This window comes from Bombina bombina, chromosome 5 (genome assembly GCF_027579735.1).
Source record: "Bombina bombina isolate aBomBom1 chromosome 5, aBomBom1.pri, whole genome shotgun sequence".
NCBI lineage: Eukaryota > Metazoa > Chordata > Amphibia > Anura > Bombinatoridae > Bombina > Bombina bombina.
In genome coordinates, this window is record NC_069503.1 from 1083942730 (window position 1) to 1083963505 (window position 20776).

Consider the following 20776-nt stretch of genomic DNA (forward strand, 5'->3'; position numbering starts at 1 on the left):
CCCGGTTTTAAAAAAAAAAAAAACTATTAAAAACAAGGGCACTTTAATTCATCAAAATTGACATTTCTTCAAAAACGTACCTTTTAATCTTGGCAGCCGCTCCAGCACTTCCTCCGCACGTCGCAAGCCGTCTTTGCTGGTCCAAAATGAAGAATCCAGCTTCCTCCAATCACAGTATTGCATCAGGCCAAGATTCCCCCGGGGGGGAAGCTGTGATTGGAGGAAGCCTGATTCGTCTTTTCTGACGTCTGCAGAAGCTTCCAACGGCCGGGGGAATCGCTGGAGAGGCATTCAGGATTAAAAGGTACGTTTTTGAAGAAAACAGTGAAATGAAATGTCAATTTTGATGAATTAAAGTGCCCTTGTTTTAATAGGTTTATTAAAAACCGGGCTCTAATTCATGAAAATGGACCTTCACTTTAAAGGTTCCAATGGTACAGGGGAGTTTCCGTGCCCAGAATACAATTTAATTATAGTGTGATTTTCAGATTTTGTTTAAAAAAATGACTGGAAAGGAGTCCATTAAGTTTCTTTAAAATCTTGAATAAAAAAAAAAAATTGTAGAAGGCTTTTAAACAATTTATTACATGTTTCTTCTCTTTTGAGATAAAGATGATGATGGCATTGCATCCTATTTAAAGATTTATTTTATATGGATGGGTCTTGGACAATGGCAGATTTTTTTTTTAAATGTACCATGATTACAATATGAGAACTGAAGAGCTCTTCATATATGATTATGAAGCACAACACTGAGCTTATTACAAACACTCAAATATCTTATAAAAGAATCCCTAGGTTCTGAAAGCTAATTAAAGACACAATCATTTTCAGAGAGATCATAAAACCATATTACTGCATTGCTTCACAAAAACATAATTTATGCCTACCTGATAAATTCATTTCTTTCATGGTGGTGAGAGTCCACAATCCTTTACTCAGTACCTTTCCTACCACTTGGAGGAGGCAAAAATTCCCAAATGCCAAGAGCTCTATATAACCCCTCCCACCTTACACATATGTCAGTCTAACGCATAGCCAAGCAAAAGTGAGGTAAGAAAAAAAGCAAGAGCCAAAAAATTAAGCAGGGAAAAAGATGTGCTTAAAAAAATAAACAAAACCCTTAAAAATATAGGGCGAGGTCTTGAGGAGTCTCACCACTATGAAAGAAATGAATTTATCAGTTAATCATAAAATATGTTTTCTTTCATAGAGGTGGTGAGAGTCCACGATCCATTACTCATGGGAACTAATACCCAAGCTGTGGAGTCAACAAGTAATAAAATAAAAGGAGGGATTTAAAAAATATATATATTTTAACTGAGAGAATAAATGCACAACCCCAATAATATTTTTTTTAATGCACTTACCTAAAGCACCTTTCTACCAAAAGCCTCAGAGGAAGCAATAACATAAAAATGGTAGAATTTAGTTAAAGTATGCAAAGAAGACCAAGTAGCTGCTTTACAAATTTGATAAACTGAGGCCTTATTCTTAAAAGCCCATGAAGTGGCAACCGACCTGGTTGAATGAGCAGTAATGTGTTGCGGTGGGGGCTGACCTGCCTCCAAATAAGCCTTGTGAATCAAATGTTTCAACCAAGAAGCCAAAGAAATGGCAGAAGCTGTCTGTCCTTTCTTAGAGCCAGAAAAATTATTGAACAAACTAGAAGTTTGTCTAAAGGCCTTAGTAGCATCAATGTAATACTTTAATGCCCTAACAACATCCACATTTTGCAAATATCTTTCTGATTCAGACTTGAGATTAGGACACAAAGAAGGAACAACAATTTATCTGCTGGTGTTGTCAGAAGAAACTACCCTTGGGAAGAAATCAAAAGTAGTTCTTAAGATTGCCTTATCCTGATGAAAAATCAGATAAAGAGGATCAGAAGAAAGAGCAGATAATTCAAAAACTCTTCTTGCAAATGAAATAGCTAAAAGAAACAACACAGTAGCTAATGGCAATTGTATGCATAGGTTATGCATAATACCAAGTTAAAATTCCAAGGAGGAGAAAGTGGGTTAATTAGAGGTTTGATATGAACCAATGTCTGGACAAAACCATGAATATCAGGAAGATTAGCAATGTTCCTATAAAACAAAAATAAAAAGAGCAGAAATATGTTCTTTCAGGAAACTGGCAGATAAACCCTTATCCAAGCCATTGTATAAAAACTGCATAATCCTAGAAATTTTAAAAGAATGACAAGAAAAAACATGGTCTATACACCAAAAAAATAAAGGCGTTCCAAGCTTCCAAGCCTGAATTAAGGAATCAGAGAAACCCCTATGTATTAGAACTAAATGTTCAATTTTCATACCATCATGTTCAGACACTTGCAAACAAGATGGAAGAGCAAATTTAGGAATAGGAGGCCTAGCCCCAGAGACAAAGGAACAAGAAGGCAACTGAACCTCTGTACTAGATTTGGAAACCAAATCCTGTAAAACCACAGTAGGATTACCAAGAACACTAATGTTTTTCCTAGGCTTGGCTTAAAACAACAAGAAAAGTAGTAGAACAACTACTAATACTATGTAAGGGAACCAGAACCTTAGACATTTGAGAAATTTGTTCAATATCTGTATGAATACACGTAGAAAATATTTCTCTAGGTGACAAAACTAAAGACTGTTAAAATTAATTTCCGAGATGATCATCCCTAGAATGAGAATTACCAAATCTAGACAACAAATGTTCCTTAGCTCAATTTAAGTGAAAGTTCCTCAGCTTTTTCCTGTAATTTAGAAACAGAAGGCATTATTACCCACAGAAACAACATTAGATTGGTCTGATTGCATTAACAAATTTAAACATGAGCCACATACAGCTCAGTAAATGAGCTGAGGAAGGTACTTTAGCTTTCATACAGTAAGCACACCTATTGGTAGAAAGGTGATCAGGGGATTAAGTTTCTTGGGAAGAGATAGGAACATAAGCAGAAGGCTCCATTATAGCATAAAATATTATAACCCCCTAAAATAAGCTCTTGAGGAATGGAAAAACCTACCCCCTCCTAAGTAGCTTAAGAAATAACACACACCAAATTGTCAAAAAAGCGACAGAAGGAATACAACAGACAACTAAGAGGAACGCGCATGAAAACTATAGACTGCTAAAAGGGAAAAAAGATTGTCAAAAGCCGGCGAGCACATAACTGACGAGCGTGCGCTAACCTGACGAGAGACAGCAAAAAATACCCCTAATAGAAATTATGGAGTGTGCGCTAACCTGACATGTGCATAACCGGTAAACATATGCTAACCCGACAATTGACAGCTAAAATGACCCCTAACAGAGGACTATGGAGCATGCGCTAACCCGACAGACATTAAACCGAAGTGCGCAAAACCCAAAATGCGAAAATCCCAAGGGCGACACACGAAAATCAAAACTAGGTGTCCAGAAAGAAATGCTGTAAAAAAATAATACTTACCAGTTGACACTAGTCCTCCAATTAATTAGCAGACAGCCAAACTAGTATTAAAACATATCAGTAGAGGTTATGGAATAGGAGTTTATTGTAGATCCATAAAGGGAGGCAACAGATAAGTCCTGTGACAGATTATGGAACGTTTATGAAGAAATTCCCATGAGGTGAACAAAAGAATCATAATCAATACCCCAAACACATCCCTCTGACAACCACTGCACACTGAAGAAAAACTGGGCCTCAAAATAAGCTGAAAACCCCTCTCTGAAGAAACTCATGCACATCTTCATTTTTCAATCACCTCCAGTGGAGGCAAAAAAATGACTGAGGTATGTGTGAGGGGTTATATAGAGCTCTTGGGGTTTGGTAATCTTTGCCTCCTCCAAGTGGTAGGAAAGATAATTCCCATGAATAATGGATCATGGAGTCTCACCACCTGTATGAAAGACATATTTCAAAAGGAAAAAATATTTAGTATATTTAACATCTCAACATCACAAATCATTTTATTTAACTCTGTCAGACAGATCACACCTTAAAGACAAATGACTCATTTTTGCTATGGAGCATAATGAGCCAAACACAAGAGTCCCCTGAGAAATTTAGTTGAAATTGTCTCCAGTAATGCAATGTTGTCCTGAAATACAGCTCAGCACAAAATCAGTTGCTGTTCTCATCAATAGCATGTGGGAATTTATCTTCACAGTTTGATTATACTCAAGGCTAGACTTTCTAAAAGCTACCTTTATACACATACAGAGAAAAATGATTTTAAAGTGGAAATTTTTATTTTATTTAAATATATTTATAAAAAATAAAATTACTAAATTGGTTTAGCTTTACATTGATGGGCAGGAATAGTCATTTTTTTTCTTTGTTGTATTTAGAAGAGGACATTTTAATATGAATTAAAATTGTATTAATTTCTTCATTTTTTTCCTGTATATGAAAGACATCTGAGATACAGAGAGCTTTTCTATAATTCAGCTAATTGATTTTATGCTAATTAGTGATTAGTATACAATAAATAATAACTCCTTCCAGGGCCAAGGGTCTAGCTAAATAAATAGAGTGACTGCCTGGGTTGATCTACTGAGAGTCCAGGACGTTTGGTGATTAATTGTTTAGGACTATAGGTGCTGTAAAAAGGACAGGCTGACAACCTGACACTGACCTACAACTATAAGGGGAGGATAAATTCCATTTTGGTGATGTGTCTTGCATTAATTTCAAATGTCACTTATTTTACTTGATCAGGTGGGGCAATAACTACTGGTTGGTCTTTCCATAGTCACAAGATAATAATTGTCACCCAGTCTTATCTGTTGAAAACTACACCAAGAATATGGCAGTATTCACAACACACAGTAATGGTGGTGAAAAAACATCAATCAAACTAATCATTCATACTCTCAGGACAATATGATGAGCTTCAATCAAAACAAATAGATTAGCTTGCTAAATGGTCCAAATAAACTAACAAGGTGAGAAAGCACAGGTGCAAAGGAGCAATTGAGCACAATGTGTTTGCTTGGTGAGAAATGATGTCTACAGCAAAGGCAATTTTAGGTTAAGCATTTAGACCAACTCAAGCATCAACTGTAAATGATAATAGGGTATTGTCATGACTGATATAGAGACAGTACAATATAGATGCAGTTTAGCAAATACTAGACAATAAATATTAACAGATCTTATTTTAACACAAGCTCATGATGGCAACTAATTATCACAAGGAAAACATTTTAGTAGATTCCTGCATTTTCAGTTAAGGAATTCATTGAACATGAATGCACGTGTTTTGCTAAGACATCGATTTAAAGGGTCTTTTCAAAGCAAAAAATACATTACAGCTCCAAAGCAGAATATGTTAAGTGAGCCAATCAGCAAAGTCGTCAATCACCAGCCATATTTTCCTTGGTAACTAGGCTTATACTTTAGATGCAGTTCCTTTTCTAGCTTCCAGTGTTTGAACATGAATTAATGAATGTTACAGGGCATTATGCTTCATATTTATGGTGGATACCATAGGCTTCCTCCTATATCAATTTTTGTTTGCTACACTGGCCCTCTTGTTAGATTATCAGAATGTTGTATTAGTTGCAGATTTGTTTGTGTACATAGGTTCATTTACTATTGAGGTTGGAGAGGGCTGCTGTTGTATATATCTCTCTGTTTATTATTCTAATTAGATATATAACTTATGCTGCACCCCACTGGCTAGCTCCAGTCCAGTTCTTTATTTTTTGCATTTAGGTTATCAGTACTGTTAGTTTAAGGCTGCTGTGTCCCTTTATATGTATATACCTATACTGCAATACTTCTTGGGTCCAAGAATAACCCCGTTTTCGTCTGATACCCCAGTAATTCCTCATAACAGCATGATGATATATAGATAGGTCCAAGAGTGGCGAATACTTACATTTAAGGGGAACTTTCTCATTCTTTACTTTAAAGATCCTGTTATTTAGGGGTTTAACTATATTTAACGTCATTATAAATAGCTGAGGTTTTATCTTGTTTAAGATATTATTTGTTGTCTTAATGTACTGGGAATTTGTGACTTTTGACACTGTGTTATAATTATCATATTCCTTTTGTATTTGTGTTTCTGCAACAGAGAGCTTTATTTATACTCTTTAGCTCCGAATGTTTAAATAAAAAAACCTCAATAAAAAAAATAAAAATTCAAGAAATAAAAAAAGCAAAGATTACCCTTAGAAAAACCAAAAACAACTAAATTCATATCTGATCACTGATTATTTGTATTGAATAAAGTTTTACTTTTCATAACATGTTAGTTCTACCCTGATCTCAGTACATTCACGATATACATAAAACATGCAACAACAACAAAAATAAAAAGAACCAATTTTCTCCTCTTGATCCCTCCTTTGTTTAAATATAGCTCCTTTCAGTGGGAGCATATTGAGATACACTGTGGAGTGTGCACATGTCTTCAAATAATTGCTGTAAGCACTTCAGCCATACAGTGCTGCAGAAGTACACACTCCTAAGTCTACCTCAGTATGCTCTCATAGAAAAGAGCAAAGTTAAAGTCCAATATAAAACAGCTCTAGGGATACTTAGAGGAATGAGAAGCAGCATACATAAATATAACCCTTTGTTCTAAAGGTTTTAGTGGTCTCCGTGGATTGTGTGTGCACCAGTGACTTCTAGGGGGAGATGAAGAGTGGTCCTTGGGGGTATTAAGAAGTTGTTCTAGGGAGTGATAGGTAGTGTTTCTTGGGGGTGATGGGTAGTGTTTTTTAGGGGATGATGGAGAGTGGTTCTTGGGGGGTGGTAAGAAGTGGTTCTAGGGAGTGATGAAGAGTAAATCTTGGGAGTGATAGGTAAAGGTTCTTGGGAGTGATGTGTAGTGTTTCTAGGGGGTGATAGGTACTGGTTGTAGGAGGTGATGAGTAGTGGTACTTGGGGGTGGTAAGAAGTGGTTTCGGGGTGATGGAGATTGGTTCTTGGGAGTGATAGGCAGTGGTTCTTGGGAGTGATGGGTGGTGTTTCTTGGGGGTAATGGGTAGTGGATCTTAGGGTTGATTGGAAGTGGTTCTTGTGAGTGATGGGTATTGTTTCTAGGGGGTAATAGGTAGTGTTTCTTTGGAGTGATGGGTAGTGTTTCTTAGGAGTGATGGGTAGTGTTTCTTGGGAGTGATGAGTAGTATATCTAGGGGTGATGGAGAGTGGTTCTTGGGAGTTTTAAGAAGTGGTTCTAGGGAGTGATGGAGAGTGGTTCTTGGAAGTGATAGGTAGTGGTTCTTAGGATTGATAGGTAGTGGTTCTTGGGAGTGATAGGTAGTGGTTCTTGGGAGTGAGGGGTAGGTGTTTCTAGGGGGTGCTAGGTAGTGGCTCTTGTAGGTGATGGGTAATGGTTCTTGGGGGTGGTAAGTAGTGGTTCTAGGGGTGCTAAGTAGTGGTTCTAGGGGGTGATAGTTAGTGGTTCTTGGGAGTGATGGATAGTGTTTCTAGGGGGTGAGAGGTGGAGGTTTTAGGGGGTGAAGGGTAGTGTTTCTAAGGTTGATGGGTAGTGTAAAGCACTTGCAAACATTGTAGAACCCCCAATTCTCTGAAAATTCAAAAGTAAAATAAATAAGGCCATCCATTTTTACGTCCTCTGCTCTACCCTGAAAAAGTGAGAGTTAAAAGGAAAGCAAAAATAAGTAGAGGAAATAGGTATTAAAAAAAGTGAAATGGGAGAAGATAACAATAAAAAAAATAGAGAGAGCAGGAATAACCATTATTGTGTTCTTTAAAACATAAAACTGTTGAATTGTTCAGTGCTCCATGTAGAAAATTAGAACAACCTTGAAATATTTATTCATTATATATTTTTCCTGGAAATAAAGCTTGTTCCATTTCAGCTAGCGAGGTGTCCGTTATTCTTAAGTATGGTAAAATTACTACCCCTGCAACATGCTACAAAGTGGTTAGACAAGAGCACAAAATTATTTATATCTGCCACCAAATGACCACATCAGAACATTAATTCCACCAGACTCTTCAAGAGGTGCATTCCTGAACTGAAAATGACAAAGCCAAATGATTTTACAACATGTATTTTGTGCTTTTATTATGCAAAACTTACTTGCTGCCCTATACCATACCAGAGCAGAACACAAGCATCACATCACAAACATTTGTGGTACTCACATACCTTTGGCATATTGATGACCAAATGGCCAGTGGTCTGTGATCGTTTAGCCGTGCTGTTGTCCGGTTTAACTTCTGCAGGAAGCACAAGCTGAAATGTCTTTAAAAAACATAAATATTAGTATAGCTGATATAAAACATCTTCTATATAATTTCTCAGCTATTGCATTTTCAGACTAAAGATATCAGAATTAAAGGGACACTAAACTGACGGCACAACTGCAATAACATGGTTGCGACTCACTGTGCTAATATATTTCCTCCTGTACTTGTAGCTCTAAAGACTTTATCTTATTTAAATCCATTATGGAAGCCAGTTGATCAAGCTCTGCACCTTTATACTGGGAGTGGCCATATTGGTACATATTGATGTATTCTTTCACAGATCAGCAACTTTAACAGCTATAGGCAGCTGTACCTTGCACAATACAAAGTGGAAGATTTAAAAAATGTTTAGCTGTGAATGTTACAACTTGCCAAAGAGACAATAATATCAATGATCTGTGAATATGCACTGCTTCTTTCACAGGATATGAGAATACCTAAACCCCAAGATGGTGGAACCCAGCGTGAAGCTGCAAAGCTTTGATAACCAGCACCTGCAATGGGTTGAAGTTAATTACCGGTTTTACTTTGAATCATAGCACTAGCACATATTAAAGACAATATCCTAACTCATTAAAGTTAATATACATCCATTTATATATTTTCTAAGTTACATATTAAGCAGTCATTTTATAATTTAACCTTGATGCAAACTACAGCACATGTATATGCCAAAAACATTACTTGCATTACTTTCATCTATTCATAACAATAGAGCTAAATGCCCTTTTAAGGGCAATGCCCATCCAAATGCCCTTTGGATGGGGAGCTTAGGTTGATTTAGTTAGGGTTTTATTTAGGGGGTTGTTTGTGTGGGTGGTGGGTTTTACTGTTGGTGGGTTGTTTGTATTTTTTTTTACAGGTAAAAGAGCTGATTTCTTTGGGGCAATGCCCCGCAAAAGGCCCTTTTAAGGGCTATTGGTGGTTTAGTTTAGGCTAGGGTTTTTTTTTATTTTGGGGGGGGGCTTTTTTATTTTGATAGGGCTATTAGATTAGGTGTAATTAGTTTAAATATCTGTAATTTTTTTTATTATTTTCTGTAATTTAGTGGTTTTTTTTGTACTTTAGCTAATTTAATTTAGGTAATTGTATTTTATTTAGTTAATTTATTTAATTATATTGTAGTGTTAGGTGTTAGTGTAACTTAGGTTAGGTTTTATTTTACAGGTAAATTTGTATTTATTTTAGCTAGGTAGTTAGTAAATAGTTAATAACTATTTAATAACTATAATACCTAGTTAAAATAAATACAAACTTGCCTGTAAAATAAAAATAAACCCTAAGATAGCTACAATGTAACTATTAGTTATATAGTAGCTAGCTTAGGGTTTATTTTATAGGTAAGTATTTAGTTATTATTATTATTATCATCATCATCAGGTATTTGTAGAGCGCCAACAGATTCAGCAGTGCAGTTTTAAATAGGAATTATTTAGGTAATGATAGTAATTTTATTTAGATTTATTTAAATTATATTTACGTTAGGGGGTGTTAGGGGTTAATAAATTTAGAATAGTGGCAGCGGCGTTGGGGACGGCAGATTAGGGGTTAATAAATATTATGCAGGTGTCGGCGATGTTGGGGGCAGCAGATTAGGGGTTAATAAGTATAATGTAGGTGTCGGGGCGGCAGATTAGGGGTTACTAAGTATAAGATTAGGGGTGTTTAGACTCAGGGTTCATGTTAGGTGTAAACATAAAATGCGTTTCCCCATAGGAATCAATGGGGATGCGTTACTGAGTTTTACGCTGCTTTTTCTCAGCCGGCTCTCCCCATTGATGTCTATGGGGAAATCGTGCACGAGCACGTACGACCAGCTCACCGCTGACTTAAGCAGCGCTGGTATTGGAGTGCGGTAAGGAGCACAATTTTGCTCAACGCTCACCCGTAATACCAGAGCTGTAGGTAAGTGAGCGGTGAGAAAAAACTGCTCGTTAGCACCGCACAGCTTCTAACACAAAACTTGTAATCTAGCTGAATGAATTTGTAAAAAATAAATTGAATAATCCCATTATAGTCTTTAAATACAGTTGCTATGAGGGCAAAAAAAAATATAAAGACAGTTATTCCATATAATTTATAAGTGCATTTTATTATGATAGGTAGAGGCTGAATATGGACTTTAACAACAATAATTATTATTTTTTACTATTATTTTATCCAAGGTAGAAGTGATATTCGAAAGGGCTTTATGTTCCCAAAGGAAGAAAAATAAAAAATATAAATAATACAGTTTTAATTACAATATTTCGGTAAATGTTCCTTTTCTACTACTTTTTTTTCCATTACCTCCAACGTAAATAACTGGTAGCGAAGTACTAATAATATAGTATTTTTGGTTTATTTTGTGGATTTATTTTGTTTGTTTTGATACAAAAGAAATAAACTATTAATTCAAAAGGTTTTATAGAGCTTTTAAAGCTTAAAAATATGAATTTCCCTTCTAAACAGTATCTTAAACTAATTTTACATTTTTTCCAGACGTAAAGTAACTGCCATTTGAAGGCTAAAAAACTGATGTAGAAAATGGAACCAACAGAGAATAGAAGAAGAAGCATTTCTTTGTCTGCAACTCCTCTGAGACTGACAGTGATTGATTAATTGAACAGCAATAAGTGGCAAGGTCCAAATAATTCTGTAACTTAATCCCGGAGTTAGGTGAATGAACCAAGACATATTGATTTATCACTGCACATCTCCTATTTCTACTTACTGCTAGAAACTGCAGTTTCCAAAATGTGTACTCAAGATAATCAGATACAGAATACATAAAGGAACAGTGTACTGTAAAAAAACAATTCTAGCTATAGAGTATTAAAGTGATGGTATACTTTAACTAATCCAGTGCCATATATGTGATCTTTGCCATTAAAAAAATATGCACTTTTTTTTTAAATATATCCATGAAAAGGGTTAAATCCATGCCTATAATAATACTTCTGCAATGTTATGCAGGACCACTGGGATGAACCTTTTTTTTTTTTTTTTTTGAGATACAATTTTTTTTATTGAGGTAATTGAAACATACAATATAGGTTGAAAATACAATTTCAAATGTTCTCGAAAGACAGGTTACAGTATGACATGCAGTTCACCAACACAATAAATAACCTTGTGAATATTACCGCCAGTACATAAATTATTAGTTTAACCCCTAAATAGAATTATAATGGTGAAACCTCATTTTTTAATTGTACCTTATATGCGGCTCTGTGTGCACAATTATGTTACTATACCAACTCTATCAACTATATATCAAATCAAGGGAGCAATACAATATGAACCAATATTAGATTATCATAATATAGTACAAAAACATATTAGAGTGCAGGAGGACATGGGACTTATTGGTGAGAATAATACGATGATAAACTTAACGTCCTAAAATGAATATTTAGAATGTCAGGGAGGGGCAAATCTAAAATTATAACACCAAACACCCACAATTAGACAACATTAACATACTTAATTATCTGTATATGGGATCTTAATGTGACCATTCCATGTCTAAAGAGTGCATGTTTCTAGCTATATCAGGAGCATCCTATATCAAGTACAGGTGAAAGATATAGTATGACTGGCTCAATAAACTATCTAATACATATCCTAGATACTGATAGAAAAGAGGGTCAGAGTACAAAGTAGAAATCACAATCGTTATGATAAAGCTTAACCCCATAACAGTCTGGTTTAATGGCGGGCAAAATCAGTATCCTAGAAACCCATAATATTAGGAGCATCATACAGTTGGGCAGAACGTTAGTTAAGTGCAACAATAGATAACATAGCAATGGCTGTCAAATAATCTTGTACTAAATATGTTACAATTAAAGTTCAACCAAAGCTGTCCATGGCAAAGTATAAACTGCTGCGTATTGTAACACTAGGAGAGTCATGTGGAAATGGTTGGCCCTGTATCAGTCCGGTATTGCCAAGAATGTACATCACCCTACTCCGGATCTCCAGGATTGCATCTGATAACTAACTTTCACACCGCATCCCATTGCCAATCTCAAAATGTCGCTAAGGGAAGCTGCTACACAAAGCATAATGTAAGCACGAACAGCAAGGCCACGCTTCAGCGAAATGAATATAGGGGCGGTAGGTAGGAGCTCCGTGCCTGTCATGAGTGCGCTCAGCCCAGTTCCCACTCTCTCTTGTTGTGTGAGTTCCGATTGCTCTCGATTGTCCACCGCATTGTGTGTGACACAGAGACCTCGGTCTGAGAATGACATCCTCTCCACACTTTGCAGTGACATAGCCAGACTTTGCTGGAGGCCCACATCGGGAGCGTGGGTTTCCAGTCCAAGTTCCACATCACAATTGCTAGAAAACTGCAACACAGCTGGCTCCCGTAGCATGGCGCAAAAGCTAATTTCAAAGTCCGTCAGGATTTGCTCCAAAACACTCAGTATGCCTTCCATTGTCATGCTGTAATCTCATAGGAGATGTGATCCACCGACAAGCGTAGTTTGTAACAGAGATAGCTTATTTCAAAAAGAGGGATTTCTTCAGCACAAATGGCTGTCTAGTTCGATGCGTTAGATCGATGAAGGGGGGGGGGGGGCAGGGAAAAGTATAGGCCACTCCAAGGCCTCTGTAACACACCTTCCCTGATCAGGTCTGCATGTTCTCGTTGGTCAGAGAGAGTTAGATTGATCTGTTCCTTGAGTTGTGATGATCTCAGATCCCCTAGAAAGAGTCAGATCTGCAGGTCTCAGAGAGAATAAACGGCCGTTTATAACAACTACAAGGTGGAGAACTACTTAACAGCAGCCATCTTATTCGGTGGTCGGACACGCCCAGGGATGAACTTTTTTTTATTTATTTATTATTATTACAATTCCAATAAACATCCAATCAGTATGTGTGTCATATGACACTCTTGAAGTACAGCCTTTTGAAAGCCCTTAGAGAGCAGTCCCTCACACTCTCTACATAGGCTTCCTATGTTGCAGCCCAGTCAAAAGAGGAATTGAAAGGGGGTGGAAAAACTGAAGATCCCAATATATATATATATATATATATATATATATATATATATATACATACACACACACACAAATTATGCGGTTTCATTGCAACATTCTTAAAGTCTGAAATTTACCATCACTTTAATTGTAATGGAAATGGCTTCTTTGGGTTTGTGTTTGCAATTAAAAATAGCTGGTTTTGCTAATTGAAACCACCATCTAAAATTAACATGTAAATAACAAGTATTGATCTTTGTGTATAGAAAGGATGATATAACATAAATAGGTCTGCTCTTTCTGCAGACTCAGCTCATTTCAATGGGCATGTTCATGCCAAAAATAGGCGTGGTTTCAATGAGCAAAATCAGCTAATTCAAATATAAAAATTTTAGTAATTTCTAATACATATAATTCTATGCAACTGTGAACTTTTTTTTTCACTTTTTAGATTCTGCTCACATTTAAGCCCTACTGTAGTTAATTTTTCAGTGAAAAACCAAGTTGTTGGTTGTTTTTTTCAGCGGATCCAACTTATTCAACCCTACTCGAGCGCAAACCCAATCCCATATTCTCAAGTGAGCTAGCCTGACATGAAAATATGATTACACATGCCAATGTTCTTCCAATAACAGAATATGTTCTATTTATTCCTAAATAAATATTTATTTATATATATCTGATGTTTTTTTGGTATATATATATATATATATTATAATTGCGTTTGTAACGTGTCTTTTGCTGTTGCCAGTTGCGAACGCATTCTCAAAGGAATGTTGGCTGTGCGAGGCAGCCAAAAGAAAGTTGGCTGCACCCGCAGCCAAGGTAATCCACCTGGATGCAGCTTCGGTGGATTCTTTCACCACCCCGCCATTTTTGGAATCCACATGGATGCAGCGTAGGCAAACGAAGCCTTTAAAATAAAAAAAAACATGCAACCACACACATGAAATAACTAAAAAAAAGCGTAACCGCCCACAAGAAATTAAAAAAAAATGTAACCGTCTGCTGGAAATAACAAAAAAAAAAAACGAACTGCTCACACGAAGTATAATTAAAAAAAAACAAACTAATCTCCCGCACAAAGTATTAACAAACACCTAAACCGCCAACCCCCACAACACAAAATAATAAAGTAATTAACCCCTAATCCGCAAATAACATATTTAAAATAACCGCCATCCCCTTACATCGCAATAAACCCAATTAACCTATTAACCCCTAAACCGCCAAATCCCCACATTGCATTTAACCTAATTAACCTATTAACCCCTAAACCGCCTGTCATGGATACCGGGCTGCAAGGGTTAAACCCCTACCCCCCTACAACCTCACCCCTGTTGTTTCTCAGTGGTTTTGGGCTCCTCAGAGCAACCACAATCTCTGGAAGCTTTTTTTGGCTTGTTTTTGTGTTCTAAACTTGTTAAGAGAAGAGCTGGTCTATGACCAAGAAAACCCTCCTAGGCTGGCTGGGCTCCTGGAACTCCCAGTCGGCCGGCTCACAATGGACACCCGCCTAACCCCTCTCAGGCTGGCCGGGCTCCTGGAACTCCCAGTGGGCCACAGGACAGCAGGACACCCGCTAACTTTACCCCTGGTCGCTCCAGCAGCCCTTTGCCCCAGAGCTCCTCTCTTTTGGGGATTGGTAGCCCCTAGGGAGGACAAGAGCTGGGGGAATTATCGGAGGGGAGCTCCTTTGGGAACGGGAAGTTTTGGACACCCCTAACCCCATAACTTCAACGGACTGTAACTCTGGTCCCCAGTAACGAATCACGCTGATGTTCCACCGGGATCACACCCCGAAACCGCCACCCCTAGGTACTGGGATTCTGTGGGACTGTGGCTGCTATGGAGGTGCCGGTCGGTCTGGAGGGGCGGGAATGGGGGGAAAATTGTGGGATTGTCCAGGGTCTTATGAAGATGAGCTGTGTGTATAAAAGGAGTCTGGGGACTGAGAGCTTTAAAATGGAAGTGCCGCCGCTCCACCGGGATCACACCCCGAAACCGCCACCCCTAGGTACTGGGATTCTGTGGGACTGTGGCTGCTATGGAGGTGCCGGTCGGTCTGGAGGGGCGGGAATGGGGGGAAAATTGTGGGATTGTCCAGGGTCTTATCAAGATGAGCTGTGTGTATAAAAGGAGTCTGGGGACTGAGAGCTTTAAAATGGAAGTGCCGCCGCTCCACCTGGATCACACCCGAAATCGCCACCCCTAGGTACTGGGATTCTGTGGGACTGTGGCTGCTATGGAGGTGCCGGTTGGTCTGGAGGGGCAGGAATGGCGGAAAAATTGTGGGATTGTCAAGAGTCTTATCAAGATGAGCTGTGTGTATAAAAGGAGTGTATGTTTTACAATAAAGAGAGTTCCTGTTTCACCTGAATGCTAGTATGTCAAGTTATTTGGGTGGGCTCCTGCTAAAATCACTTTCCTGGGCTACATAGCAGCTTGTTCCAGGCAGAGGAAGGACCCTCTGGCAGAGCTACCTAGTCTGGGTAGCTGGAGTCTGCCACAGGGTGGGACCCTGAGTACTAGTGCTGTCAGGCATCAGGGGTGGCTACAGGCTGTGGTCATTGGCCAGCTACATAGCTGCAGTCGTCAGGGAAGAAGCAGGACCCATTTGGCGGAGCTATCCAGTCGGGGTAGCCGGGGTATCCGTAACACTGCCAAACCCCCACATCGCAATAAACCTAATTAACCCCCAAACCCCCACATTGCAATAAACTATAAAAGGCCCTTTTAAGGGTTATTGGCAGTTTAGTATTAGATTGGGGGGGATTTTTATAGGGGTATTAGTTTAGGTTTAAATTTTTTATTTTGGATAGCTTTGTTTATTTTTTTTCTATAATTTTGCATTTTTTATTTTAGTAAAATTAGCTTGGGGGTTTGTATTCTTTAAATATAGACTGCCCTCTGGGCTTATGGCCTAGTAAATATATATACACACACACTCACCGGCCACTTTATTAGGTACACCTGTTCAATTGCTTGGCAACACAAATTGCTAATCAGCCAATCACATGGCAGCAACTCAATGCATCTAGGTGAAGATGACTTGCTGAAGTTCAAACCAAGCATCAAAATGGAGAAGAAAGGGGATTTAAGTGACTTTGAACGTGGCATGGTTGCTGGTGCCATCAAAAACTGCTGATCTACTGGGATTGTCACGCACATTCTACTAAGAGCACTTTCTTTCACCTGAGGAGTCTACAAGGCAGACGGAGGTAGAAAGAAATAATGCAGTGAACTGCCGCTCTGGTGTATTAACACATGTTATTCATTCACGCTGTGTGCGTGCAACTATCATATTGATCAAAAATAACACGGAACTAAAGTGACATCATCAGGCACAGACTGCTTCATCAAGTCAGTGTAAAGAGGATACTGCCGGAGCAGGACGCTGAGAGACTCCGCAATTGTGGCTAAGTATACAGCTGACCATCCTAGCTCATGATAAGGCGTTTTTTCCTCTAATTGACTAGCGGGATTAATACTTAAAAGACTTTCAGCGCTACTTTGGTGATCTGCTATAACTCTGAACTTTGGCTTTCAGCATCGGTGCCGCAATTTGGTACTTAATTTATAACTGAGACTGTTTACTACAGAGTTTGCTATAGCCCATACACGGATATTATTACCAATCGGCTATTATTTTCTTCACCAGACTTACTGATATATCTGTCTAATTTACAGCTTCCACCAGGGTTGCCCACATATCAGAAGGCTTATATGTATTAAGAGAGTGATTTTATATTGTATTTAAAGGATTTTATTATGTGTGTGTTTAACGCTGCAGTATATTTAAAATAATACATGTGCCTGCAGCATATATATACGGTTTATATATCGAGCTTATTAAATCAGCATATGATTGGATGATTATATAGATTTTAAGGGAGACGTCCCAATATCTGTTTGTATCTATTTTTACTGTTTATTATTAACCAGTCTTTTGGCATTTTAGTAAGATTTAGATTAGACTTTAGTAAATTAATTTTATTTAGTCCTCCAGTACTCTTTTGCTTCCTTTAACGCTCCTTATTCTACTGTTTGCTGGTATTCTAAATTGTGTTGGCTCTAACTTTGGGAAGGGTTAGCTTGAATAGGAGCTTTAAGAGTATAGCTGAAGTTCAAACCAAGCATCAGAATGGGGAAGAAAGGGGATTTAAGTGACTTTGAACGTGGCACAGTTGTTGGTGCCAGACGGGCTGGTCTGAGTATTTGAAAACTTGCTGATCTACTGGGATTTTCACGCACAACCCTCTCTAGGGTTTACATACAATGGTTCGAAAAAAACATAATTTATGCTTACCTGATAAATTTATTTCTCTTGTGATGTATCGAGTCCACGGATTCATCCTTACTTGTGGGATATTCTCCTCCCCTCCAGGAAGTGGCAGAGAAAGCACCCACAGCAGAGCTGCCTATATAGCTCCCCCCTTAGCTCTACCCCCCAGCCATTCGACCGAAGGCTAGGAAAAAAAAGGAGAAACTATAGGGTGCAGTGGTGACTGAAAGTTTAAAAATAAAAATATATATGCCTGTCTTAATAAACAGGGCGGGCCGTGGACTCGATACATCACAAGAGAAATACATTTATTAGGTAAGCATAAATTATGTTTTCTCTTGTAAGATGTATCGAGTCCACGGATTCATCCTTACTTGTGGGATACCAATACCAAAGCTTTAGGACATGGATGAAGGGAGGGACAAGACAGGGACCTTAAACGGAAGGCACCACTGCTTGTAGAACCTTTCTCCCAAAAATAGCCTCCGAAGAAGCAAAATTATCAAATTTGGAAAATTTGGAAAAAGTATGAAGCGAAGACAAATCTGTTCAACAGAAGCCTCATTTTTAAAAGCCATGTGGAAGCCACAGCTCTAGTACAATGAGCAGTAATTATTTCAGGAGGCTGCTGTCCAGCAGTCTCATAGGCCAAACGGATGATGCTTTTCAACCAAAAGGAAAGAGAGGTAGCCGTAGCCTTCTGACCTCTCTGCTTACCAGAATCAACAACAAACAATGAAGATGTTTGACGGAAATCTTTAGTTGCTTGTAAGTAGAACTTTAAAGCACGAACCACATCAAGATTGTGCAACAGACGTTCCTTCTTTGAAGAAGGATTAGGACACAGTGAAGGAACAACAATCTCTTGATTGATATTCCTGTTAGAACCAACCTTAGGGAGGAACCCAGGTTTGGAACGCAAAACCACCTTATCTGCATGGAAAATAAGATAAGGGGAATCACACTGTAAAGCATATAGCTCAGAAACTCTTTGAGCCGAAGAGATAGCTACTAAAAACAAAACTTTCCAAGATAGAAGCTTAATATCCATGGAATGCATAGGTTCAAACGGAACCCCTTGAAGAACTTTAAGAACTAAATTGAGGCTCCATGGCGGAGCAACAGGTTTAAATACAGGCTTGATTCTGACCAAAGCCTGACTAAATGCTTGAACGTCTGGGACATCTGCCAGACGTTTGTGTAGAAGAATAGACAAAGCAGATATTTGTCCTTATAAGGAACTAGTTGATAATCCCTTCTCCAAACCTTCTTGGAGAAAAGACAATATTCTAGGAATCCTAATCTTACTCCACGAGTAACCTTTGGATTCCCACCAATAAAGATATTTGCGCCAAATCTTATGATAGATCTTCATGGTGACAGGCTTTCTAGCCTGAATCAGGGTATCAATGATCGACTCAGAGAAACCACGCTTTGATAGAATCAGGCGTTCAATCTCCAAGCAGTCAGGCGCAGAGAAATTAGATTTGGATGCGTGAACAGACCTTGGATTAGAAGGTCCCGCCTCATTGGCAGAGATCATGGTAGAACCAAGGACATGTCCACTAGGTCTGCATACCAAGTCCTGAGTGGCCACGCAGGTGCTATCAGAATCACCGAAGCTCTCTCCTGCTTTATTCTGGCAACCAGACGTAGAAGGAGAGGAAATACATAGGCCAGATTGAAGGACCAAGGCACTGCAAGAGCATCTATCAGTACCGCCTTGGGATCCCGCGACCTGGACCCGTAACAAGGAAGTTTGGCATTCTGACGGGACGCCATCAGATCCAATTCTGGTGTGCCCCATAGCTGAATCAGCTGGGAAAATACCTCCGGATGGAGTTCCCACTCCCCCAGATGAAAAGGCTAACGACTTAGGAAATCCGCCTCCCAGTTCTCTACTCCTTGGATGTGGATTGCTGAGAGATGGCAAGAGTGATCCTCTGCCCATCAGATTATTTTGGTTACCTCCATCATCGCTAGAGAACTCCTTGTTCCTCCTTGATGATTGATATAAGCTACAGTCGTGATGTTGTCCGACTGAAACCTGATGAATTTGGCCGCAGCAAGCTGAGGCCATGCCTGAAGCGCATTGAATATCACTCTCAGTTCTAGAATATTTATCGGGAGAAGAGATTCCTCCCAAGACCATAAGCCCTGTGCTTTCAGGGAGTTCCAGACTGCACCCCAGCCTAGCAGGCTTGCATCTATTGTTACAATGAGCCACTCTGGCCTGCGGAAACACATTCCCTGAGACAGGTTGTCCGGAGACAACCACCAGAGAAGAGTATCTCTGGTCTCCTGGTCCAGATGCAATTGAGGAGACAATTCTGCATAATCCCCATTCCACTTTTTGAGCATGCATAGTTGTAGTGATCTGAGGTGTAGGCGGGCAAAAGGAACTATGTCCATTGCCACTACCATGAGTCCGATTACCTCCATATACTGAGCCACTGATGGCCTAGGAATGGAATGAAGAGCTCGGCAAGTGGTTAAGAGTTTTGATTTTCTGACCTCCGTCAGAAATATTTTCATTTCTACCGAGTCTATCAGACTCCCTAGGAAGGAAACTCTTATAAGAGGGAAGAGAGAACTCTTTTTTATGTTCACCGTCCACCCGTGAGATTTCAGAAAAGCCAACACAATGTCCGTGTGAGACTTGGATAACTGGAAAGTTGACGCCTGAATTAAGATAAGCCGCCACTGCTATACCCTGTGGTCATAGAACCGCCAGAAGGGACCCTAGCACCCTTGTGAAAATTCTGTGAATAGGGATGTGTAGATACGCATCCTTTAAGTCCACGATGGTCATATATTGATCCTCCTGGATCAGAGGTAGAATAGACCGAATAGTCTCCATCTTGAATGATGGGACTTTGAGGAACTTGTTTAGAATTTTAAGATCCAAGATTGATCTGAAAGTTCCCTCTTTTTTGGAAACCACAAACAGGTTTGAGTAAAATCCTAGCCCCTGTTCCTCTTTTGGGACTGGGCGGATCACCCCCATGATATGTAGGTCTTCTACACAGCATAAGAACGCCTCTCTCTTTGCCTGGTTTACGGACAATCGAGAAATGTGAAAAGTCCCCCTTGGAAGAAAGCCTTTGAACTTCCAGAAAATATCCCTGGGACACAATTTCTAAAGCCCAGGGATTGTGAACATCTCTTGCCCAAGCCTGAGCAAAGAGAGAGAGTCTGCCCCCTACTAGATCCGGTCCTGGATCGGGCACTACCCCTTCATGCTGTCTTAGAGGCAGCTGCAGGCTTCTTGGCCTGTTTACCCTTGTTCCAAGCCTGGTTAGGTCTCCAGACTGA

The 20776-nt window shown here is 39.0% G+C and overlaps 1 protein-coding gene across 1 annotated transcript in view; it reads right to left on the reverse strand.

The window, feature by feature from the left end:
• DNAAF11 (dynein axonemal assembly factor 11) overlaps positions 1-20776 on the reverse strand; it is a 374386-nt gene that overhangs the window by 171930 nt on the left and 181680 nt on the right. Inside the window, exon 9 of the mRNA XM_053715948.1 lies at positions 8106-8201. Coding sequence (XP_053571923.1) covers positions 8106-8201 — 96 coding nt within the window. The remainder of the gene's footprint in view (positions 1-8105; positions 8202-20776) is intronic.